The sequence below is a fragment of the Sander lucioperca genome, chromosome 2 (assembly GCF_008315115.2).
Source record: "Sander lucioperca isolate FBNREF2018 chromosome 2, SLUC_FBN_1.2, whole genome shotgun sequence".
Taxonomy (NCBI): domain Eukaryota; kingdom Metazoa; phylum Chordata; class Actinopteri; order Perciformes; family Percidae; genus Sander; species Sander lucioperca.
The window spans coordinates 8,084,053-8,109,388 of record NC_050174.1 but is presented as its reverse complement, the minus strand read 5'-3'; the positions used below and the strand labels follow the sequence as shown (position 1 = coordinate 8,109,388).

Genomic DNA, 25,336 nt, shown 5'->3' with positions numbered 1-25,336 from the left:
CAATCTCAAAGTGCTACAGAGCATAAATAATGCAATTTACTAAAAAAATATCAATATCAAGGTTAATAAAAATAGTTAAGAGGAAAACCTATAAAATCCATTTAGTAAAAAGCTTTCTTGAAAAGATATGTTTTGAGGTTTCGTTTAAAAACATCCATAGATTGTGGGGCCCTTAGGTTATCAGGGAGGGTGTTCCACAGCCTCAGAGCAGCAGATGAAAAGGCCCTATCACCCATCTTGCAGAGCTTGGTTCTGGGGGCTTGGAGGGTGTTTGTGGATGCAGACCGGAGGGTGCGTGAGGAGGTCTGGCGGGTGAGGAGTTCCTGTAGGTAAAGGGGGGCATGTCCATGAAGGCACTGGTGGGTGAGGAGGGATACCTTATATTCTATTCTGAGTGGGATAGGGAGCCAGTGAAGAGATTTCAGGATGGGGGTGATGTGATCGTGCTTGCGCACCCTCATCAGGATACTGGCAGCGCTGTTCTGGAAGTATTGTAACCTCTGGATGCTCTTGCCAGAGATCCCAATGAGGAGTGCATTACAGTAGTCCAGCCTGGAGGAGACAAAGGCATGGACAAGCTTCTCTGCATCTGCCAGGGTGAGTGTTGGACGCAGTTTGGCAATGTTCTTAAGGTGGTAGAATGATGTCTTACAGAGGTGTTTGATGTGGGTGTCAAAGGTGAGTTGAGGGTCCATTTTAACACCCAAGTTGGTGACAGATGTGGAAAGGGAGATGTTTTGGCCAGAGAAAGTGATACTGTTGATGGTGGAAAGCCGGAGCTGATGTGGTGTGCCAACTAAGATGGCTTCTGTTTTGGAACTATTTAGCTGAAGAAAGTTGAGCTTCATCCACGCCTCTATCTCCTCTAGGCAGGTAGTCAGTGTGGATGTTGGCAGGGGAGCAGAGAAAGTGGGGGTTGTCCTGAGGTAAAGCTGTGTGTCATCAGCATGACAGTGGAATGATATACCACTGCTAATTACTTAGCCAAGGGGGAGCATGTAGATGGAGAAAAGGGTGGGGCCCAGCACAGAGCCCTGAGGGACACCGCAGGTGACATTGTGGATGTGTGATTTGGCTTTGCCCAGGGCGACTTGCTCGGTTCTGCCAGTCAGGTATGAAATAAACTGAATTAGGCAGGTTGTCCTGGTTTTGTGTTAAAAAGGAAAGATCCCTCTGCTCTTAATTTGAAAAGACTTCTTCAGCGGTCTGTAACAGATGTGTCCGTTAGTGATGGCAGCTGAAGCTCCAATACGTGCTTCAAACCATTAACTACAATTCCCTTTGAACCACTGCTCCGAAGGTTGCTTTGGTACAGGAAAGATCAGAATCAGCTGAGTGGTCTGCAGCACCACCGCCACACGCGGACCAGTCAGCTACTGCACTGCAACTGGCCGCGCCTCGTTCCGAGTCTGAATTGTAGCGCGCTCAAAGCATAATAACTTTAATGCACAACATTGCGTTTGGTTCGTAGTAGCCTCTACAGTGACAAGCATTAGTTTGTTTGTATCGATTTATTTTCATTAACCTACTATGGAAGCATCTAGAAAGAGAGGTCGTTCTGACGTGGGAAAACTTTATTCTGATCGCTCCCGATAACGTATATGTAATGCTTTGGATAAAATCGTCAGCTGGCGTCATCCGTTCCCTCTGAACGAATTTTCTCTAAATGTGGAGAGGTTGTGAGCAGAAAAAGAAACAGGCTCAGTCCAAAAAGTGTGGAAAAAATAATGTTCCTTAATAAAAAAAATCTTTGAGTGTTCCCTATCCCACAAACCCCCTGGCCATAGTTAGACAAGCACACCCAACTTGTGCCATGTTTTCCCAGCAAATCTTCTGTTTCCCAAGCACTTTCTCCCCAGTACCCAATAACACAATACACACATTCATCAATCTTTATTTGTCAAAAGAATGATATCCCATTCTTAGTATACATGTGCACTGTGTGTGTGTGTGTGTGTGTGTGTGTGTCTGTGTGTATGTGTATGTGTGTGTGTGTGTGTGTGTGTGTGTGTGTGTGTGTCTGTGTGTCTGTGTGTGTCACTAGGTCACTAGTCTAAAGTCTAAAGCCTCTTGTCAACTATCTTGCTGGAATAATTTAGATGCAGCCTTGGCACTTCACCAGGCGAGGTCGCTGTTACTAAAGCTTCGAGTAATGAACCCATTTTCAAAACGATTGTTCTAAGTGGTTCAGTGCTTCACCAAAGCTTCATTTGCCCATCACTAGTGTCCGTCCTCAGTTGGGTTGTGTTGCACGTTGTGACTGCTTGTCTGCTTTGCATTTCCTCAATGCCTCCTATTCTCTCTTTATGCCCTATGAATTATTTCTCTGACCTGACCTTTTGTTAGACAGCAGTTTCCTTTCTCATCTCCTTTTTTTCCTTTATATGTACTTTGTTTTGTTTTCTCCAGAGTAATACTTGTTGTCTTGAACACATACACCAATGTACTCTGAAGATTTACCAGATTCTTTGTCTTTTACTCAAAATGTTTTTTTATCCAGTGGGCAGCCCTCTTGTTCCTGTTCCTATCATTATTGTTATCACTATTGTTTGGCAGAAACATCTGAGCTGTTCTGAATTATCTTGGTTTAGATGTTTCTCCACCTCTTGGCAATTTTTTCGTATGTGCTAAACCACCATACATTGACAAGAGGACAAAACAATGCTTCAAAACTATAACTACTACACTAGTACACCTCTCCTCCACTGTAAAAAATAAACTCCTCTGGATTTACCTCTCAGTGGCTGGTGATTGTCTTATGTTCACTTTTTATGCTTTTTACTATTGACGTGGCTCAGGTGGTCATAAAAAAGAGGGGGACAACACCATGTTAAATGTTTAAACAATACTTTATTAAACCACATTGAACCAAATAAGAACAAATTAACTATATACAGAATGAGATGTAGAAATCAGTGGAGGCAGTGGTGTAGGGTGTGCATGAGTGAGTGTGTGTTGGTGTTTTAAAATATAAACTCTGCAAAAGGCACACCTAGGATAGCCTCACCAAACATAACCTAACCAAACCTTAGTGTGCCTGTGGAGACAGCAGGGAGAGAGAGGGGAGGGACAGAGGTGATTTAAGTTATTTTGGCTGATTAGACCTCTGCTCAGGTTGAAGGTGGGTTGGAGCTTAGATGGGAATTTATCAGGTCACAAGTCTTTTCTACCAATAAGAATGATAAAGGTCTCATTTTCCCGCCCTAAGAGGGGCAACAAAGCTAACAAGAGGTTTAGGCAGATGTCAGTCAATCAGTCTATACACACCCACACAGTCCTGGAAAGAGGTCTAATCAGCTAGGTTAAATGAAAACACCTGTGTGGTGTTCAGGGCTTTTAAGAAGTCTCAGCACACCAGACTCAGGTGAGCTGAGTTACTCTAATTAGTAACCTGCAAACAGGAGGCACAAGTTAGGACACGCCTCCACAATGTAGACAGCAAAAACACTCAAATGTCACCAAAGGGGCATCGCACTGTTGCGTTGTCTTTCAGCATTTACATAAAAAATATTTGTATTTTTATGGTCGTTATATCCTCTCCTGTTATCTCTTTCTCTACACACATTGAAGTTAACTTTTTTTCTTTGCTCATCCTTGTTCTTTCCGGTTGAAGTGGTGAGGTGCCCCCTGCAGTATGGGATAGGAATATCCAAAGCCCAAAGCACACATGCAGAGTAAATCCAAAACTCCAAAGCATTTCCTTCTGTTCAGTTTCTCAACATCTCAGAGGACATTTATAGTACCTTGTGATCATCTGATATGATGCATTTACTTACTCCCTATCCCAGTTTTCTATAGTTATGTAGTGTAGGGTAGTGTGTGGTTCTACAGTATAGTTGCCCATTCATCTTTAGGTCAATGTAATCTTTATATACTATTGAATTGGCAAATCTCTAAAGAGGAGGCCTCTTTTTATGTTTTACTTGCTTGACTGTCCATGAGGGGGCAGTGGTGTTGTGTATTTCCTGGCAGCCTGTAATGGGACTCACAGCTGCAATACTGCTGTAAGCATGGTGGGGAAAGACCATGGCTTCATCTCTCAGGTCTCTCTTTGGCCACTATGGGGCGCTATTATTTATACCATCCAGCTCAGCTAAGTTGGACTCCGGCTCCTTGTATATTTCTACTGCTATCTGCTGTTGAATAACCTGTGGGATGGAAGAGTTACAAATCAGATAACATAGACTTTTAATACAATGAAATGAATGGTGTGGTATTAGGATCAGCCATTTAATGGCTTGGGTCATTTGATTTTTTGTGGTGCATTAGAACTAATAGTATCACTGTGTTCTGAAAGGTTGTTGTCTCTATTGTTTGAAGAATTCCTGCAATCAGAGTCACAGCTTTTGTTATTAGCTAACCACATTATAGTCTTAAAGCCACTGATAGTACTAATGATGTCACATGCCAAGATTAACTATTATATCTAGTTAATCTTGGCATGTGATGTTCATATGGCTTATCTTCTCTTCCTGTTGAACCCTGTGAGGCACAAGCTGTTTTAATTGATTATATCAGTAATTTTAACACACACACACACACACACACACACACACGCACGCACGCACGCACGCACGCACGCACGCACGCACGCACGCACGCACGCACGCACGCACACACACACACACACACACACACACACACACACACACACACACATTTATTCAGTTAAACACAGTCTGACAGTGATGTCCACTCATGTAAATCAATGAATACATGAAGGGATTACATCTCACTCCCACATCTAAAAAACTAATTCACTCAAAAGATCATTTAGAGCCATAATGTGCTGGAAGAATCCACAATTGTACTGCAGTACCTTTTAAAAGTTCTATCTGTGATCATACTTTCTTGTAATTTGGCAGTATTACATGTATTGCTTGTTCTTGGCTGAACCCAGGCAACATGGTTGCTGCTCTCCAATGACAAGTGAAATATTTAAGGATAGAAACAAATAGAACACAGAAAACTAGCTACATGTGATTTTTGTTTTATACAAACCACGTACACACAAATTACTGTAATGTGCATAGTAAAGTATATAGAAAACTAAAAAATGCTTTAATAAGTGCTCTGTCTGAAGGCCTCAAAGCTTGTGAATGCCCCTTAATTTTGTGGTTTTGTAATTGATTTTTTCATCAGAAATATGTTTGCTCAATTGCTGTGATATTGATAGTGACGTAACGTAATGTAAGAAAATATCTATGATTAGCCCAATTTAAATTATTTTTAAATTATTTAAACCTGTTGCTTTTGCAATTTGTTTCTCTTGTCATCTGCTCATTGTGTTTGTTTTTGTGATGTAATGCATAATTTACGCACTAATTAAATGGACAATGCACTTGTATTTGGACAAACTTAAGTCTTTTACCTCCAACTGTTCATTAACAACACAGACTTTTCATTGAATGCTAATAATATGAAAAGTTACATGAATATGCACATATAATACATCTATCGATAGATTAGACTTCAGTCTTTTCAGTCATCGTGGTCTTTTTAGAAAAAGAGCACTCTGATGTAAAAAAATAATCTGGATACAATGCAGGACTGAGAATACAACTGAAACCTTGAATGTTAAAGGGTTAGTAGTGCTGGCTTTAACAAAGTTGCGTTTTGTAGATACTGGCTAATACTCCAGTCTGTCTCTGGAGTACTGCCATACACGACAAGCAGAAAAGGTGTGGTGGAAAATGTGAGGATGTGAATGCACATGTATATGAGGGAGATTTAGTGTGTACACTGTGGGGACCTAAACTTTGTAGTCCACTCATATTGTGGGGCCTGACCTCCATTCTGGGAACCCTAAAGCTGTTCCCCCCATAGTGTTATGTCATACCGTGGGTTCCAAGTACAGAGAGAGAGTAAGAGAGAGGAAGTTATAGAAAGCACCAGAACAGGGTAGAAGCAGAGAGTTAGATCAGCTCTGTTTCTGTCAAACTCCTCGCAGCTGTCCAACATCACCACAGGCTCTTGATAGGCAGCCCCAACTGAGGGCCAAAAATAACCCTCAGGGACCGGGCACCTACCAATTCATAGTTGGGGGTGGGGGCATTTTCTACCACAAATTTAAAAGAAATTTAAGAATCTGAGAGAACGACAGCGAGTTTCAGTGGTGTTACTTTCAGACGAGGTTGTTGGTTGTATTGACAGGACAAGAAATTTGATTTATTCAGTGGGCTAATGAGACAAATCCCCACCAACCCATTTCCTGTGACTGTTGGTACAGTTCAAGAGGTGGACGGCTATTTTAGTACCACTGGTGTGGAATGTGCAGTTGTCATTGAAGAACACAGAGGGCACAGATTAGTGTACGACTTTCTTAAAGTACTCCATCGCTGCATTTAGCTTCTCTCTACCACTGAAACACTCATCGGTTCACCACTGAATCTCAGGAACCAGTACAGGAATCATGGAGAATGTGGCAATATTTGACTCACCCGGAAAGGGAAGAGGTCTGAAGGCTACCAAGGAGTTTTGGGCTGGAGATGTCATTTTTTCTGAGCCCAGTATTTCAGCTGTTGTGTTTGACAGGTACAGTAATGATACAAATTGGGAAGGGTTGGAGATGTGTTCAGATGTGGTCATTATGGGGATATTGGAGGCAGATGAACAATATATTTTTGCTGAGGAAGACTGGTGATGTTGAGTTGAGAATATTTTGTGATGACATGATGTGATCTGAAAATAATATAGAAAGAATTAACTTTTTAAAGACCGTTTTCAAACTGGTAGAAATTCATATAAAAAGGAGAACATAACACAGCATTTGGCCACCAGTAAGGTGCTTAACTCTTCCTTTGACAACTATAAGGGTATTGTATCTACAGTGTGTACATGCTGTAATACAGGGATCATAACATCTTTCCTCTCTTTTTCTGCAGTCTATCAGAGCGTATTTGCCACAGCTGTTTCCGCAGACAAGACAAGCTACAGAGGTGCGGACAGTGCAAATTTGGTCATTATTGTGACCGAACTTGCCAGCGCGCCGGCTGGGCAGAACACAAGCAAGAGTGTGGGGCAATCAAAGCTTATGGCAAAGTACCGAACGAGAACATCCGGTAAGTGCAAGGAAAAGGAAATAGGGAGTCTTAGAAAGTTGTTACTTGATGCTGATTTTAGATATTTTTTTCTTTTCTTTTTTAAAGCACAGGTAAAGAAACCCACACACTAATTCTTCTAGTTTTTCTCTGTGAGGTTTTTTTCTTAAATTGTTTTCCACAGTGTACTATTGTCTATCATACTGTCGGAAAAGAGGAGGACGGTTAGGTGCAATGTTCATTTTGATAAAAAAAAAAAACATGATTGTAGTGTTTATTACTGAGTTGCATCAGCTTTGTCTTCCTTATTTTACCACAAGAACACATATTGTAAATAGTCAGTGTCCATAAGTCTTTAATAATAATAAGTCTCGATAATGTGTGCCTGATTTTATCATGACCCTCTTATGCACCTGTCATCTAATACTCTTCTTTTTTTGTGGACAGCTTGGTGGCCCGCATCATATGGCGCCTTGACAAAGAGGGGAGCGTGATGTCTGACATGCAGCTGACCACCCTGGAGGAGCTGGAAGACCACATTGATGACATGCAAGAGGATGAGTTGAAGGAATTAAAAGTGGACATCCACAACTTCCTGGACTTCTGGCCCCGTAGCAGCAAGCAGCACACGATTGATAACATCTCACATATTTTTGGAGTGGTGCGTTTATGTTAGTTATCCCTATATTGGCTATCCCTCATTTTCAAAAATGTGGCTGCATCTAAAACCGTATGTTGTGTCCCAAATCAGGGCCTTTTTTTCTTTAAAGGACAGAAAGCTAATAAGCTGAACCTGCCCCTCTTCACCAAATTAGACAGTTTAGCCTCCCAGAGACCAAAACTTGTTAACTCGTACATTTAAATATTTTCATCCACGAGTTGTGACATTAACTCTAATACTTGATGGCAGCTGGAACACAATGTGCCAGGCTTTGTTAACTATTCACAAATTGTATATCTATCTGTGAAATCCTGTGCTTAGCAACATGTCTAGGCTGTAACAATAACAGTTTTATACACACTGCAGCTTAGGCCATGTAACATATTTTACCAGTGGCTAACCTGGTGAATATGAAGTATATGTAATACACCACATAAGCTGACAAAAACTGCCCAAAGTAACCTTTAATCAACCCACCAGCGGTAAAATATAAGATAAACTAGTTTCATAATCAGGCAAAAAACAGGCCCCAGTTCTGGGGTAGCCTACAATGGGACAATCTGGGGTTCCCAACCTTATTTACCAAGCAAAACAATATTTATTGTACAGCATTTCAACCAAAGAGCTTTGTTCCCTTTTAATATTGTTTCATTTGTAGGTTTGAGAGGCCTGAAGTATTTCACAATAAAAAGAAGCAAAGATTAGAAAATAGTCAGAAAGGAGAACGAATTTGTGTTGTAGAAATGTTTATTTCATATCATGTTATCATCTTGAGGCCCCTAAGATTTATCTTGTGATAAAAAGTTTTTTTTTTTTTTATAATTCTCAACATGCACAACATGCACTAACCCCTTCATTATTTTTCTCCTACATTTTAACTGATCCATGTTCACATTAATATTTGGCCTCTTTTTCTCAGATTAACTGTAACGGTTTCACTGTGAGTGACCAGAGGGGCCTTCAGGCGGTGGGAGTTGGTCTTTTTGCTAATTTGTGTCTCGTGAATCATGACTGCTGGCCAAACTGCACCGTGATCCTCAACCACGGCAAGTAAGTGAAAAAAATAAAATAAAAGCCATTTAGTTTCTATTTGTCCTTTCAAAGTTATGTTTGTAATCAGCTGAAATTCACTCTGACTTGATTAAAAATGTAAAATGTTCTTGTGTTGCGTGTTGGCGTGCTGATATGTATTGTGTGTGAATGTGTGTTTGCCAAGTTGCAATCGGTGTAAAACTGCTTCCTGTTTGCCTTTCAGTCAATCGGCTGTGAATACTATGTTTCATTCTCAACGGAGGTGCGTTACCTCAACCTAAGCCTTTTCAAAGTTTTATTTACTAGAGACTATGACATTAAATGCTTAATAAACACATCAGTATGTATAACCGGCATTCTCCCACCTCCATCCACTGTAGAAAATGTAAGTCTTTGTCAGTAGTGCTCTGTAGTATGCACTGTAGGTTTGATGTGGCTTAGTATTCACATCAGTATGAACAACATACTACTTGAATGCTCTAACTTGTATTTAGCTTATTTAGTATAACAAAAGGCTGGTATTATTTTTCTGTCCACACAAAGTTTCACTCATGTCCTGTGGTTGGTCACTTTGTGTGTTTGTCCCTGTGTGATCGCAAATGTGTGTCTGTCCATCATGCTGAAACAGATTGCTGTGTAAGAGTGTATTAAAATCTTCTCTCTTTTATAACAACATTCATTCCTATTAGTTCACCACTAACACCATATAACACCAGTCTGAAACAATATTTCATGTAAATACATTTGTTAAGTTTAATATCCATTATTATTTCATAATTAAGCCTAACATTTACTAAATGTGGATAGGTTTGTCGCACATTTGTTAAATGTGGAAAGGAAACAAATACAACTTGGAAAACTTAAATTAGCTGAACAATAAATTAACGAAAATATCCCAAAAGAAAAGTTCCAGACTTGTATAAAATATTCCGCTGCTTTATAGTTAATGCATTTAAATTTTTAGAAAAGTGGTACATTCACAAAATTTAGGCTTAAGTTTGAAATAATCTTCATTAATAACCGTACAGTCCTTCAACTGGATTAACTGAACTGAAAGCCACAGTATAGAACAGGGTTTTACCATCAACCTAAAACTGTAAATGAAAGACTAAATGAACTAAATTCTGCTTGTATTGAATTATGTTTTTCTTCTTCAGGATTGAGCTGCGTTCTTTAGGTAAGATCGAAGAGGGAGAAGAGCTGACGGTCTCATACGTGGACTTCCTGAATTTGTCAGAGGAGAGACGAAGGCTCCTGAAAACACAATACTTCTTTGACTGCACATGTGAGCACTGCAAGAACCACATCAAAGATGACTTGAAGTTGGGGGGATTGGAAGTGGATGGTGTCAAGGTTTGTGTCGTTGTAAATGTTTGTCTTTGTGTTGAGTTTAATGTAGTTTTTCATGAACCAGAAAACTGATTTTATACTGTACAAGGTAGAAAAGGACAGAACTCTCTCACTACATGTTCTACTGACATGGCTGATAATGACAAACAGGAAACATGAGAAGCAGAACAGCAGCAACTATTTTAAGCAAAGATAACTCCCAACTTCCAAACTGTGTGTAAGGGCATGCATTCACATATTGTTAGGTAAAGAAAAAGAACTGCAATAAACTTAATTTACTTAATAACTTAAATTACTTCAAGGCAGTGACTATATTTCAATGTTGTTTTTTTTATCACATACCAGGAATTCTTATCTTATCTAAAATTTGATCAATGCCTCCCTTTTTCACTTTGTAGCCTACAGAGGAACAAGTGAAAGAAGCAACAGATTATTGCTTTCAAATGCTGGAGAAGATGGACAATGCTCGACTAAATGGCAACTACCATGAGGTATTGTATCAAGTCACCTACAACACTAAATAAATTTTTTTTTTTCTTTTTCTATCTTACCAGCGCTTAATATATATATATATATATATATATAATATTTATCTATTTATGTTGTTGTTTTCTTTTCAGGTGGTGAAAATCTGCAAGGATTGCATAGAGAAGACAGAGCCAGTTTTGGCTGACACTCACATCTACCAGCTGAGGATGTGGAGCACATTAAGTGAGGTGCAAGCATACCTGCAGTTCTTTAATGAGGCTGCAGAATACGCCCGCAAAATGGTGCAGGGATACATGTGAGTTCAGAGATGTTGTTTGTTGTGATACACATAGGCATCATATTATATCCAATGATTATGATAAACACACTGAGTCTCCAGTATGAAAAAATGAAGAAATTAATACACTTACCTGACAGGAAACTGTACCACCCGAACAATGCTGTTCTCGGTATGGCTGCCATGCGAGCAGGAGTGACTCACTGGCAAGCTGGGGAGATCGAGGTTGGCCACGGGATGATCTGCAAGGCCTACGCCATTCTCATGGTCACCCACGGCCCAACACATCCCATCACCAAGGACCTGGAGGTAAACACCTTATAATCTCAGAATCGGCATACACAACTGCATTTGGATGTGTTTAAGCTTTTCTTGGACTCTGCTTAAATGTTATTTTCAGGTAAACTGCTATGTTACCAATTTCCATAGATAATGATGTTAAAGCTGCTATAATCAATATTTTTCATAATAACGAATGAATCTGCAGCTCCCCTCGGCTGCTTTACAGAGCTTTATAGTGACTTTCAGTTCATTGTTTAGCTGTCCGGTCTGCAATTTTACTCTACTGGGTCACTCTCACCGCTCTCATCGCGTAATTTTCAAATACAACAGGCAGCTATTTTCAGCAAAAAGCTCTAAAACCCACTGTACACTACCTGCTCAGAACTAAAAGAGTTAAAGACTAGATGTTGAACACAGTGGAGCAGCTAAAGAGCCAGATATTTCCTTCAGGAGTTGGTGGAGACTCAAAACCGATCTAGAAGGAGAGTAAGTATTGGACTTAAGATTCAACAGGTGGACACAAATACGAGTCCAAATAAATGCTACTGTTGCTCTGTGACTGCTGGATGTGTAAATAAGCAACTGTTTGCTAACAAATTTGCCATGTCAACTGTTGTGTTCATAGCTGTTTGCACTGCTTTCAAGCGGGTCAAAAATCACTGCACTTGGATGTGCCTCCTTTAAAGGACAATTCCGGCACAAAACAAACCTAGGGGTTATTAACTGATGTGTACCCACTCTGTCGCTCTCTGGGACATGTTTTCATGCTAATCGAATGAGTTTGGAGCTTTAACGGGGCTACCGCGGACCGCTGGTAAGCTTGAAATGCTAGTATTCGGGGCATGGGGACACTCAAATTAAATCGCTATTTAATACCACTGAGAAGGCTTGAAATATCACAACACTTTAACGTTAGCATAATTAGGGTCCCTAAATGTGAACCGAAGCACTGACAACGTTGTAGTCTAGTCGAACCCTGTGCAACGTGGAATCTCCATAGACAGTATGGGAATTCCACGTTGCACGGGGTTCGACTAGTCATGACTGGTTTCCAAGATGGCTCCCCGCAAATAAACATGAACGCGACTGTCTTCATAATCTATCTTTTTAATAAACTATCTGTACACTTACAACATTGTCAATGCTTCGGTTCACATTTAGGGATCCTAATTATGCTAACGTTAAAGTGTGGTGATATTTTGAGCCTTCTCAGTGGTATTAAATAGCGATTTAATTTGAGTGTCCCCATGCCCCGAATACTAGCATTTCAAGCTAACCAGCGGTCCGCGGTAGCCCCGTTAAAGCTCCAAACTCATTCGATTAGCATGAAAACATGTCCCAGAGAGTGACAGAGTGGGTACACATCAGTTAATAACCCTTAGGTTCGTTTTGCGCCGGAATTGTCCTTTAAATCACAGGTTCAAATACAAATTTCTTTGGCAAGATTTGAGCTGTCATGAGAAATGGACAAAATACTTATATTTGATGCAGTTTGCAGCTGTGGTATGGCTGTCAATATCTGTGGATTACTGTAAATACTATTCTGGTACAAAGTGAACAAAACTGTGCACTCAAAAACAGGCCAAGCCTGCAGTTTACTATACTATAGCTAACTCATGGGTGAACATTTACAGCGCTGATGTGTCTTTCCTGATATTTCCACAGGCGATGCGTATGCAGACAGAGATGGAGCTGAGGATGTTCAAGCAGAACGAGTATGTTTACCACAGTATGAGAGAGGCAGCTCTGAAGAACAAACCAATGGCCATGATGCATGAGCCCAATTCTATGGAAGAGGGAATCAAGAATCTCTTCCACCGGAGGAAGTAATTAAAAAGATCAAGAAAAACTACATATTGTTTACTGTCAACCTTTTTCTGAGTGTTGGTGTGTGAGTCAACACATTTAGTCACATCATTTTCATTTCACTTTTGTAGTTACACTTTTCATTAAAAATATGTCATGTCGAACTCAATCATTTTGTTTTCATTACTCCAAACCAAGTGGAAGCATGAAAATTCATTATAATGTTGGAGAGAAAATATATATTTTTAAATCTGCAGTGCAAGGCACTTGTACACTTGTTGCTCATTATGCTTAGCAGGTACAACTTGTCCTTTAATGAAACTAAATTGGTTCTTAGTAAATGGATATGGTTTCCATTGTGTGCCAGAACAGGTTAAAGATTACCAGTATGTAATAATTTGACCCTGAATTAGGCAAAGTTTTGAACACCACTACCCACCCAAAGATGTCTCCAGCTTTGTAAATAAGTGTTGCCTGCACACATGTAATGAAATAGTTCATTGAGATAACGGTTTTGTAATTTGAGTTTGAAAGACAATTTAGTCTCTTGCACTCTTTTCCATATGCCAACCTAGTGGACTAGAGACATCCTATTACTCCCATAAGTAGTTTTAAAATGCATTTTGTTCAGGGGAAATATTGGTTCTTTTATAGCCCTGTTTGAAACAAGACAGTATGTTTGCACAAAGTGGGCAGTGTTATGGAGGACAATTTCAGAAGAAAAAACAAGTTTGATATTGAAATGATCATTGGATTCAATTTTTTCCAAAAGAGCTGGGACACAGAGGCACCTAAGCACATCAGAGTGTGTCTGACAGATGAAGAAACTGTCCTGGGTCCAACCTTTTATTAAGTGAACTTGCTATTGCTAGTGTTGACAGAAAACACAACTAAGGCCTCAAAAGCTAATACTTTTGTATATAGCTGCAGCCAGCAGCTGGATTAAGTTAGGTCACACTGATCAGCAGGAGGTGCCCTGACTCCCTACACATGTAGCTCACAACACATTACAATGTTCTGTAGCAAGTCAGACTCCCCATCTGCTGTTCATTGGGTGTCCCTGCACTCTGAGGTCAACTCTTCAGCATGCAGCTACATTTAGCATTCCCTAATTTTGTCATTTTATGATTCTTCTCAAGCTTTCCACTTTCCAAATGTATAGCCCTATTACACTGCCAGACTTCTTTTGCTGTAAGAGAAGCCGTTATACAGTATGAACTTCCGGACAATGTCGGAGGAATAAGGTACCTAGTCTGGAGTTCCCATTTTACACATGTAGCACACAGGAGATTGTCTGTCTCATACATTCTCAATTAGATTTATATTTAGACGAGGGCTGGCACTGGGTAGAGAGTGCAGCTGACAGGAAATGGCGGACCCTCATAATTGGTCATAAACCACTGAGTCTCTTGCCGTTCCTTGAATTGTCTGATGAGTGGTTGGCCCTTACTGACAGATGTTGCCTAATCTCATGTCTATAGACATTTTGTTGCTGTCTTCATGTCAATTCAACCCTTGATGTTTTCCTTACCGTTTTGCACAAGCGGCATAAAACACACTCACTATTTTCACACTGGCTCAATCCAAGATTATGGACCTTGTAGATGGCAAGGTAAAGCAAGGTCAATCTAGGCTACTTTCTCACAGCTCCCCGGGTGCCTAGATAACTTCAGGTCTACAGTGCATGTATGACAGGGGCTATAATGAGGGAAATCACATTCAGCCAGATGTAAGACTGGTGAGTTTTTTTTTATTAATTTTTTTAGCTTTTGTTCATTTCCAACACAGGAGTTGATTTAGCCCCTTAACATGTTGCTCATTATTTATTTGTTAAACCCCCTGCAGTCAGGACTTAAGCCAGGTCCATTCTAAACACATACTCACAAAAGCCAACCAAGTCACATGGATTCTGAACACTGCATTATTTGTATGGCTCTTCCACATAATGTACTAGTAATTTAAGAAATCCATGTTAACTGCTAGTTGCCCGTTTTGATATTTCAGTGACATTTAGTCCAAAGAAACCAAGAAAGCTTTGCCTTTTTTACATTTTATTATCCTAAGTGCAGGCATTACATGCGTTTGCTCGTCCTCTTGTACACAATGCCGCCAACAGTCATAGTCTGGAGAAAAAAGAAAAGAAGAAAGTCATTAGAAACTAGTCAGGCAACACTGAATGACAGAAATTAAGTTTTCTACTCATGTTGACAACTGTGTTCGAATCGACTAGTTCTTTGATTGGATTTGATTGCCTTCAGGGAGACCTTGAGCTTGTTGCCATCACACTGAACAAACGTCTTTAAAAAGCAGCATGATACAAGATACATTTTAATCAGAGACAATTAGGCAATGTTGACTAATGTGCATGATGATATAAACATTAGAGTGTCATTTTATTCCATTAAAAGGATGAAGTTTAATACATTTTATTTTAAATTTAGAGTGCTGGCTTACCTTGACCTTCTCCCCTGTGACGGTCTCCAACTCAGCCTCCTGTCCAATAGTGAAGGTATTTACTAGCACCTTTGAGACGGTGGTGACCGTCACTTTGAAGTTGTCACCAGTCTCCTCAACTCGTAATATCTTTGCCTTTCTGGATAAGTTCATCTGGGAGACCTTAAGACAGCTGGTTGAGAAACCACCAATCACAAGAAGTGCTGCATTTCCCTGGCTGACAAGTTTTCATTCAGTTGTAACAAGTCAGATAACCATTTTGGATTACAAATACTTCTCATGTTCCAACTTTGTCAAGGAATTGCCCTATTAAACAAGCACTTCCAAAATCACAGTGTGAACACTTTTAAAGCTACTGGTTAAAACACTTCATGAAAGAAAGCTGAACTCTTACCAATGGCCTTCATGAAAGGCTCAAAGTTCTCCTGAGACTCCAGCTGGTACTTTCCAGAGAAAGACATGACATCACAGATAGTGAAGGTAGGGGTGAGAAGTGATTAGCTGCCTGTTTTATACTCTCAAACTCCAGCGCTGCAATCATTTACCACGGGTGTCTAAAATTAAGGCAGCGCCAGCTCACTTCAAGAACCACCACTGCAGATGAAGACAGAGATATCAACTGCTCTGCAATCCAGTCCGGTAGGTGGCAGTAATACACCTTAAAGCTGGTTGCCAACTGCTAATAATAAAGCAGAAGAAGAAAGCCAGCGATAAGAGGTACAGGGTGACAACCATAGACATATATATGGTGACAACACTAGTTAGATAACTCTTATTATTCTACTTCGTTTAAGAATGCTTGATTCTGATTGGCTGGGAGGAGGGCATTAACCCGGGAGGTTGCCCGCTGACTGAGCACAGCATCATCAAATAGTAGATCAATACGCCGCTTGTATTTTTTTTCTATCACAGAAATTTCAAACATGAGGTCCATTGTAAAAATAAACCTTGTTTAAAAAAGTTTCTAAAATGTGTCGGAAATCTATCGGAGAGTCAGTTGATACATAGTTTCGCAAGCGAGATACAATGTAGCAACTACGTTATTAAACTAACGTTAGTGATCAGATGCAGCCTTGTGTGGTTGCTATAGAAACTAATTAACGTTAGCTACAGTTGAGCTAACGTTATTCGCCGTAGTTCTAAACATTACAGTGTTTTAAAAACGGACAAATTCATTGTCAATTTTAATATATTTGGAGTAGGGAAGACATTTGAGGACTGGTTAAAGAGCGACGAGGACGACGGAATGACAAAAGAAAAAGACAAGGCCCAGGGTACCCGTTTCCGAGATCTGACAGATGAGGAGCTGCGTACAATTGAAGATGGGGCCCTTGAATCAAACACGAAAAAGGCAACTGCCTTTGCTATCAAGGTTTTCACCGAGTGGAAGAGCCACCAGAAGAATAGACTGACAGTGACAACTGACCCGGACTGTGGTTGCTATAGAAACTAATTAGCTACAGCTGAGCTAACGTTATTCACCGTAGTTCTAAAGGGGACTACTTTTTGAGGGAGATGAAGTTATATATTTAATAAGCATGCAATACGAATAAGAAAAAGCATAATTATTAAAGTATTTGAATTGTTTTATTATGTTGGCAAGCAAGAAGTAGAATAAACGGGATAATCACCTCAAGGCAGGGCAATAAACAGTTTGATATGCCCGACTTGTGGACGGCTTAACCTTCCACAAGCCGGGCATATCAAACTGTTTATTGCCCTGCCTTGAGGTGATTATCTCTTACTTAGCCAATTTAAAGGTATCTCATATCACCGTAACACTGATGATATCTAGTTGTATGTCTCTTTTAAGCCTGATAAGAATGACAAATGCTGTTTTGCGTAAATGTCTGACTGCCATTTAAGACTGAATGGCAAACAACTTTTTACAGCTCATTACAGAGAGGACTGAGGTCCTTTTCGTTGCTTCAGATAACACAGCTTCCAAGGTTGTTTAGTGTTTGGAGTCCTTTCTTCAGCTGTGAAGTCTAAACAGCTTATCTTAACTTACCTTTTCACCTGTCTCAGCAAGTCCAGAATGCTGTTTCAAGGCTGTTGACCAGGTCCAATAGGACAACTCCAATCTTACCCTATTTACATTGCTTCCTATCTATTTAAGGATTCATTTTAAGGTTCTTTTGTTTGTTTTCATTCTCCAAATCAAAGGTACAAAGATCAGGGTGACATATGCTGTACATATTATAAAACCCTTTGTGAAGGGTGATTTTGGGCTAGATAAATAAATGGACTTGATTTGGAAAAAAACTAACTTTATTCAAGCAGACTGTCAGTTTGCTACATCTGAGTTTATAGGTAAAAGCAACTCGCCTTTCGCAGCAGTACATCCATAATAAACCTTTTCCCATCGATAGGACAGTTAGAGATGTTACACGCTAAACATAGACAGGAGGAAAAAGGCATGTGGACACAGTGACTCTAGTCATTTCTGCTGAGTGAAAGTAAGATGGGAAAAAACTAGGTAATACGCAAATATACAAGCAAACCAGAGAAACTGAGCTTGACGGATATCCACAGAAACAACTTATGCCGCTAAATCTCAGTAGATTTGAAGTGTTGGTCCCAGATGCTTCGCTTCTTGGTGCCTCTGACATGTCTTATACATCCAAGGCTTCATATAACCCGTTTAACCTATATAATTACCAGTTATGATTTCAGCATTAATTCAGCAATTATGAGCCTTGTTACAGAATGTCTGCTGTGGGACAAAATGTCCATTGGCCTATGTATTACTGTTAACAATCCTCAACATGTGTTATATAGTCAAACTTATCTGGACATTATCAAAATGTTTTAACTGTCTGTACTCTGAGAACAAAAAGCTGAGTCAAATAACCTGTATGTGTTCACTTACAGGGCCAGTGATTCTTCTGTGAGTGACACAAACCCAAGGGAGCTGGGAGGACGAAAAGCGTGTCATGTCCGATCTAACTGGACATTTGAGTTTCGTCTTTGAGAATTTCAGGTTTGCAGTACATGTGAACGAGGCTATAATGAGGGAAGTCACAGAGCTAGGTGCAGACAAGAGCGCAATTGGTCAGTTTTGTCACTTACAAGACAAGTTGATTTAGCCGCTTAACATTTTGCACACTATGTAATCAGTCTAAACACTTTACCCTGCCAACCAGCTACAGGATTCTGAACGCTGCATTTTTATGGCTGTACCAGATAATGTAATAGTAAGTAAAGCCTCTGAACACACATACGGTGTTTTCAGTTATTCTGTCTGATTAGTCTATTTTCAGGTTGAAGGTGGGCCGGCGCTTTGATGGGAAATTAGGTCACAAATTCTACCAATAAGGATGACAAAGGTGTAATTTGTCCCACCCTAACAGGTGCAACAACACTACACTAACAGTGGACTCAGGAAGATGTCACTCAGTCTAACCACACAGTCCTGGAAAAGGTCCAGCCAGCTACATTAACTATAAACACCTGTGTGGGTGTTCAGGGCCTTTAAAAAATAAAATAAAGAAATATAAATAAAAATCCACGTTTGTAACATTTTAGTCCCCAAAAAAAAGACTTTAAGACAGGTGTGCCTTTTTGACGTTTTATTATCCCAAGTGCAGACATTAAATGCGTTTGCTTGTCCTTTTGTACACGATGCCACCAACAGTCATAGTCTGAAGAAAAAAAAAGAAAAAATGAAGGAGAAAGTCATTAGAAACTATTATGCAACACTGACAGAAATTAGAACAGGTTTTTGTACTCACATTGACAATTGTGAGTGAGTCCACCAGTTCTGTGACTGACTCGATTCCCTTCAGGGAGACCTTCAGCTTGTTGCCATCACGCTGAACCACGGCCTTAAAAGCATGATACAAGATAGGTTTTAAGCTGGGACAGTTAAGCAATTATTGACCAACGTGCAAGAGGATTTAGTAACATAGAGTTGAAGTTTGCATACATTTGTTTGTTTTGAACAATGAATTTAGTGTGCTGGCTTACCTTGACCTTCTCCCCAGTGACGGTCTCCAGCTCTGCCTCCTGTCCAATGGTGAAGGTATTCACGAGGACCTTTGAGCCGGTGGTGACTGTCACTTTGAAGTTGTCACCATTCTCCTCAATCTCAGAGACGCTCTTAATGTCTTTGCCTTTCTGGATGAGTTCATCAGGGAGACCTTGAGACAGAAAGCAGCTGGTTGAAAAACCACCAATCACAAGAAATGTTGCATTTCCCTGGCTGACAAGTTTTCATTCAGTTGTAATAGATCTAATATAGCAGATTAACAGTGTCTGATTTCAAAAATGTCTCATGTTCCAACTTTGTCAAGGAATAGTTCAGTTAAACAAGCACTTTCAAAATCACAGTGTGAACACTTTCAAAGCTACTGGTTAATACACTTCATGAAAGAAAGCTGAACTCTTACCAATGGCCTTCATGAAAGGCTCAAAGTTCTCCTGAGACTCCAGCTGGTACTTTCCAGAGAAAGACATGACAGCAGACAGTGAAGGTAGGGGTGAGAAGTGCTTAGCTGCCTGTTTTATACTCTCAAACTCCAGTGCTGCAATCATTAACCATAGGTGTCTCAAATTAAGGCAACGCCAGCCCACTTCAAGATCCACCACTGCAGTTGAACGAGGTACAGGGTGACTAGACCAAACTTAGATAACCCTTAAAAGTGTTAAAAGTGTGAAGTCAAAATGTCTGTTAGCCTACTTGTGGTTCATGCGTAGAAAATGAATGGAATGAGCTCATTCAAAGTCATCTACAACATTATAATGACAGGACATTTTACACAGTTTTTTCTTGTTGTTTTTTACCGTGCACCTCTTCAACGTTTACAGAATATGTAGTTTAAGAGAAAATGTTTTTTCTCTGAGAGCTGAATGTCATTGGTAAAATCTACTTTTTAAAGTTTGCCTGCAAACATTTTGGGCAAATCAGAGGAAACATTTCCCCTTATTTTGTCTAAAATGGGGAAAACACAGATAGAAATTTCATGGATTCATGACAAAAAAAGAAAATGATCAAAATAACAATTAGATAAGTTGCGCTTCAGTTTAGGTTAACATGAAATGTAGTTTTCAACCAAAACTTCCTGTTATATTTACAGAGCTCCTGTCCTGATATACATATTTTAAATGCATAAATATGATTAAATATTTTATTATATTTTTGTCAGTTTTCTTATAAGGTTTAGCATTGACAAATATATAATATATGACATATTTTTGCAGCAGCTGGTAAAAACCCTGCTGCAGTACATAGTAACTTACAAAATGTGAACTTTACTCTACATTTCATTATAAAGGTACTTTACTCAGGTCACTAGATAAGATTCCTTAAAAAAAGAGAGCTCTCGGAGCAGATATTACAAGATTATTCAATCCAACACAATGTCAATACTTTGTCATCAGTGTTGAATGAGTGTATTTTTCTAACTAATTTGTTTGGCCATCACCTCTAGCACTGAACAAGAGCTGTTTAAAACACAAAGTTAACAAAAAAATGGATCAAAGGTGACTACTGTAAGATAACCGGCTTAACTGTTGCAACAGTGATATTGTGTCACTGGAGTTGCAGTGATAATACACACATCATGTGAGAATCCCTCAGATCTGAGCCAGTCCAATGCATAAGTGAACCAAGCGGCTGCTTAGGACCCCCCTCGGCTACCAGAAGAACCCCAAGAGCGCCTAAATGGCCTATGCGAGAGCTTAAAACAAAGCTGGTCGGCCCATACGCTCGATACGCAAGTTGCATAAGCCCCTGCAAATTACGCAAGGGCCCGCCTACCCTTCGTGTGTCAATGTTTACAACTTTGAAAAGAGGATGAAGTGGAACTATCTGGTCACAAAAAAAGGAAACCAGACTAGTTCAAAACCTAGTATATGGCTGGACCGTGTATGTTCAATATGCTTAGTTGTGGTAAATTGTTGCAGGGATAACCAGCGGTGGTGTTTATAATGTGAATATAGATATAAAAGGTTAATCTGTAGTAATGCTGACCATGTCCCAATATAAACACATTGCAAAAGACTGCCTGGAAAGCAATGAATAAGGAAAATCCTTTTATTTAAAAACTGTAATATTTATCATCACGCTTCAGCCTCTTCCCTGCTCGGTGTCGGGGCTGAGCTCCACATACACAAACACACACAAACATAAACACATGGAGCGAAGTTAGCGGACAGCAGATTAGAGAGGATGCAGTGGAGACAACTACTCGTTACTGTAAGTAAGTGCAATAAAACCTTTGCAAGTAAAAAGCCAATACTTTTTCAATGCACCTGGTCAACAAGTATAGACATGTGGAAAACGATACTTTAATCCGCTCTGTAGCACTCATCCACTGCTGTTATGTTTTACACGAGCACAGTGTGCTAGCTCGGATAATAGCAAATTATGACAAGCTAAAACAAAAGCTGTCTGTATGATTCTAACTAAGATGAACCAGTCCCTCCTTTCTCTTTCAGCGGGACCTGCACATGGCTAATGACTATGCACGTCGATGACGTGATTTCTAAATTAAATAGGCTTGTTCCACACATTCATTTGAATCTGAAGAGAGAGCAAAAGAGCACACACACAGACACACACACACACACACACAGGTTGTTGTGCGAAACGGTTGAAATGGGTGGCAGCAGCAACAACAACAACAACAACATCCACCACCGTGTATTGAGGAAGTTAATCAGCTGATTGAAGGCCTGTGTCACACCAATGCATTTTTAAAGGGCAATGGCCAATGGGGAAACACCAACACAGACGTCGTTACACTCACTCCGATGGTGGAAATTCATCACTCAGTGACAAAGTGATTCTGTGACAGAGGGACAGAATTTCAAGGTCCTAGGGCTGGTCCCTGCGGTCCAGCCAAAAACACACACCATTGGAAGTGAAATGCAGAAACAGTCAGGTAAACTTGTGTTCCCTCCTCTCCAAGTTTGATGTCAGCTAATAACAGTATTGTTAAGTTGATGTGCTAGCTGGCAGTGCATCTCTCTCTAATCTGGCGATCCGTTTGTGTGTGCCTTGCTTGCTTGCAGCCACTTCCAGGGCTGTGTTCTGTGACTGCGTGACTAAAGTGAGTGTGATGTTATTTATATCGTTTGAAAACAGGCAACGGTGAATAAACTGCAGCTCAGAAAAGATAACCACATCACACATGAACGTGCTTGAGGGGTCATGAGCATGCACAAGTTGAAACTCGGCTTTTCAGCAATAAGTTCTCTGGCGACCTATCCAGACAATATATGTGTGTGATGATGGCACTCCTCAAGGCGCACATGATTTTAAAACCAGACGATGATTGTCTAGACCCTCAGTCAAGATTAGTTACAATTCGGGACTAATGCAAGATGGAAATCAACGTACTGACTCCGAGCTGGCGTGCAGCTCTCCTGACTCCGGGCTGACGTGCAGCTCTCCTGACTTCGAGCTGGCGTGCAGCTCGCCTGACTCCGAGCTGGCGTGCAGCTCTCCTGACTCCGAGCGGGCGTGCAGCTCTCCTGACTCCAAGCTAGTTAGCAGCTCTCCTGACCCCAAGCTAGTTAGCAGCTCTCCTGACCCCAAGCTAGTTAGCAGCTCTCCTGACCCCAAGCTAGTTAGCAGCCTCCCTAATCCCCGGCTAGCTAGCAACCCCCCTGATTCCCCGCTAGCTAGCATCTCCCCAGAATCCAGGCTAGCTAGCAGCCTCCCTAATCCCCGACTAGCTAGCAGCCCCCCTGAGTCCCTGCTAGATAGCAACCCCCCTGATTCCCCGCTAGCTAGCATCTCCCCAGAATCCAGGCTAGCTAGCAGCCTTCCTGATTCCCGGCTAGCTAGCAGCCTCTCAACTTCCCACGCTAGCTAGCAACCTCCCTAAATCCAGGCTAGCTAGCAAACACCCTGAATCCAGACTAGCTAGCAACTTTCTTGAGTCCCGGCTAGCTAGTAGCCTTCCTGAGCCCCGGCTAGCTAGTAGCCTTCCTGAGCCCCGGCTAGCTAGCAACTTCCCTGATTCCCGGCTAGCTAGCAGCCTCTCAACTTCCCCGCTAGCTAGCAACCTCCCTGAATCCGGGCTAGCTAGCAACTTCCCTGAGCCCCGGTTAGCTAGCAACCTCCCTAAATCCAGGCTAGCTAGCAAACCCCCTGAATCCAGGCTAGCTAGCAGCCTTCCCGAGCCCCGGCTAGCTAGCGATTCCCCTGAGCCCCAGCTAGCTAGCAACCCCCCCGATTCTCTGCTAGCTAGCATCTCCCCTGAATGCAGGCTAGCTAGCAGCCTTCCTGAGCCCCGGCTAGCTAGCAACTTCCCTGAGCCCCAGCTAGCTAGCAGCTCCCCTGAATCCAGGCTAACAGCCTCTCTGAGCCCCGGCTAGCTAGTAGCCTTCCTGAGCCCCAGCTAGCTAGCAGCCCTCCTGAATCCAGGCTAGCTAGCAGCCTTCCCGAGCCCCGGCTAGCTAGCGATTCCCCTGAGCCCCAGCTAGCTAGCAACCCCCCCGATTCTCTGCTAGCTAGCATCTCCCCTGAATGCAGGCTAGCTAGCAGCCTTCCTGAGCCCCGGCTAGCTAGCAACCTCCCTGAGCCCCAGCTAGCTAGCAACCCCCCTGATTCTCTGCTAGCTAGTATCTCCCCTGAATCCAGGCTAGCTAGCATCTCTCCTGAATCCAGGCTAGCTAGCAGCTCCCCTGAATCCAGGCTTGCTAGCAGCCTTCTTGATCCCCGGCTGGCTAGCAGCCTCTTTGAGCCCCGGCTAGCTAGTAGCCTTCCTGAGCCCAGGCTAGCTAGCAACCCCCCTGAGTCCAGGCTAGCTAACACTCTCCCAGATCACAGGCTAGCTAGCAGCCCCCCTGAATTTAGGCTGGCTAGCAGCCCCTCAGAGCCCCAGCTAACTAGCCACCTCCCCGAATCCTGGCCACCGAGTAACCCCCCTGACTCCAGGCTTGCTAGCAGCCTTCCTAGTGTCCCCGAGCTTCCTAGTGTCCCCGAGCTCCCTAGTGTCCCCAAGCTGCCCAGTGTCCCCAAGCTGCCCAGTGTCCCAGCACTGCCCAGCTTCCCCGAGCTTCCTAGTGTCCCCGAGCTTCCTAGTATCCCCGAGCTCCCTAGGGTCCCCAAGCTGCCCAGTGTCCCTGCACTGCCGAGCTTCCCCGAGCTTCCTAGTGTCCCCGAGCTCCCTAGAGTCCCAGAGCTCCCTAGTGTCCCAGCACTGCCCAGCTTCCCCGAGCTTCCTAGTGTCCCCGAGCTTTTCCTAGAGTTTCCTAGAGTTCCCGAGTTTCCTAGAGTTCCCGAGTTCCCTAGTGTCCCAAGGCTGTCCTTGAGCCTTGATCCCCGGCTGGCTAGCAGCCCCCCTGAATCCTGGCTGGTGTCCAGCTCCTCTGAACTGGCTATAGCCGCCCCTGAGACCGCCCCTGAGACCGCCCTTGAGACCACCCCTAGGACTTTGCCTTTGTTCTGTCCCCCTGAGACTTTGCCTGTGGAGGTCAGGCCGACTCCTGCCCCTCGTGTCCTGTCAGCGGTCAGGCCGACTCCTGCCCCTCGTGCCCTGTTGGCACCCCAGTCAACCTCTGCCCCGGTTGCCTGGCCACCTGACTCCAGCCCAGCTGACCCGCCGCCTGGCTCCGGCCCAGCTGACCCGCCGCCTGGCTCCGGCCCAGCTGACCCGCCGCCTGACTCCGGCCCAGCTGACCCGCCGCCTGACTCCGGCCCAGCTGACCCGTCGCCTGACTCCAGCCCAGCTGACCCGTCGCCAAGCCCCGGCCCAGCGGCCCCTTCACCTGCGCAGGCTCCCAAGGGGCTCCGCCTTGGCCGACCTGCAAGGCCCCCGGAGGGGCGCTGCCCTCGACGTCCTGCCTGGCCGCCTGAGTGCCCTTGACGTCCAGTACGGCCACCTGAGAGATTCTGACTTCGTTGCCGGTGGCCAGACGGTTTCTGCTCCGTCGCCGGTGGCCAGAAGGTTTCTGCCTCCGTCGCAGGCCGCCAGAGGGATTCTGCCTTCG

The 25,336-nt window shown here is 42.4% G+C and overlaps 2 protein-coding genes and 1 pseudogene across 4 annotated transcripts; 1 reads left to right on the top strand and 2 right to left on the bottom strand.

The window, feature by feature from the left end:
• The first annotated feature begins 6,267 nt into the window (after positions 1-6,267).
• On the top strand, positions 6,268-13,098 carry smyd1b (SET and MYND domain containing 1b). 2 transcript variants are annotated; one of them, XM_031305205.2, is made up of 10 exons: positions 6,268-6,534; positions 6,885-7,061; positions 7,488-7,701; positions 8,621-8,751; positions 8,957-8,995; positions 9,891-10,086; positions 10,482-10,574; positions 10,704-10,867; positions 10,990-11,158; positions 12,797-13,098. In XM_031305205.2, the coding sequence occupies exons 1-10, from the start codon at positions 6,413-6,415 to the stop codon at positions 12,959-12,961; spliced, it is 1,470 nt and encodes a 489-aa protein (XP_031161065.1). In that variant the 5' UTR covers positions 6,268-6,412; the 3' UTR covers positions 12,962-13,098. The 2 variants fall into 2 exon arrangements, with proteins under 2 accessions (XP_031161065.1, XP_031161066.1); XM_031305206.2 differs by lacking the exon at positions 8,957-8,995 and having other exon boundaries at positions 6,269-6,534.
• Positions 13,099-14,971: 1,873 nt separating this feature from the next.
• On the bottom strand, positions 14,972-19,999 carry LOC116053971 (fatty acid-binding protein, liver-type). 2 transcript variants are annotated; one of them, XM_035991715.1, is made up of 4 exons: positions 19,783-19,980; positions 19,361-19,533; positions 19,126-19,218; positions 14,972-15,060 (listed from the first exon to the last, which is right to left on the bottom strand). In XM_035991715.1, the coding sequence occupies exons 1-4, from the start codon at positions 19,925-19,927 to the stop codon at positions 15,010-15,012; spliced, it is 462 nt and encodes a 153-aa protein (XP_035847608.1). In that variant the 5' UTR covers positions 19,928-19,980; the 3' UTR covers positions 14,972-15,009. The 2 variants fall into 2 exon arrangements, with proteins under 2 accessions (XP_035847608.1, XP_031161071.2); XM_031305211.2 differs by lacking the exon at positions 14,972-15,060 and adding an exon at positions 18,949-19,035 and having other exon boundaries at positions 19,783-19,999.
• LOC116053973 lies at positions 15,077-16,054 on the bottom strand (annotated as a pseudogene).
• Positions 20,000-25,336: the final 5,337 nt, after the last annotated feature.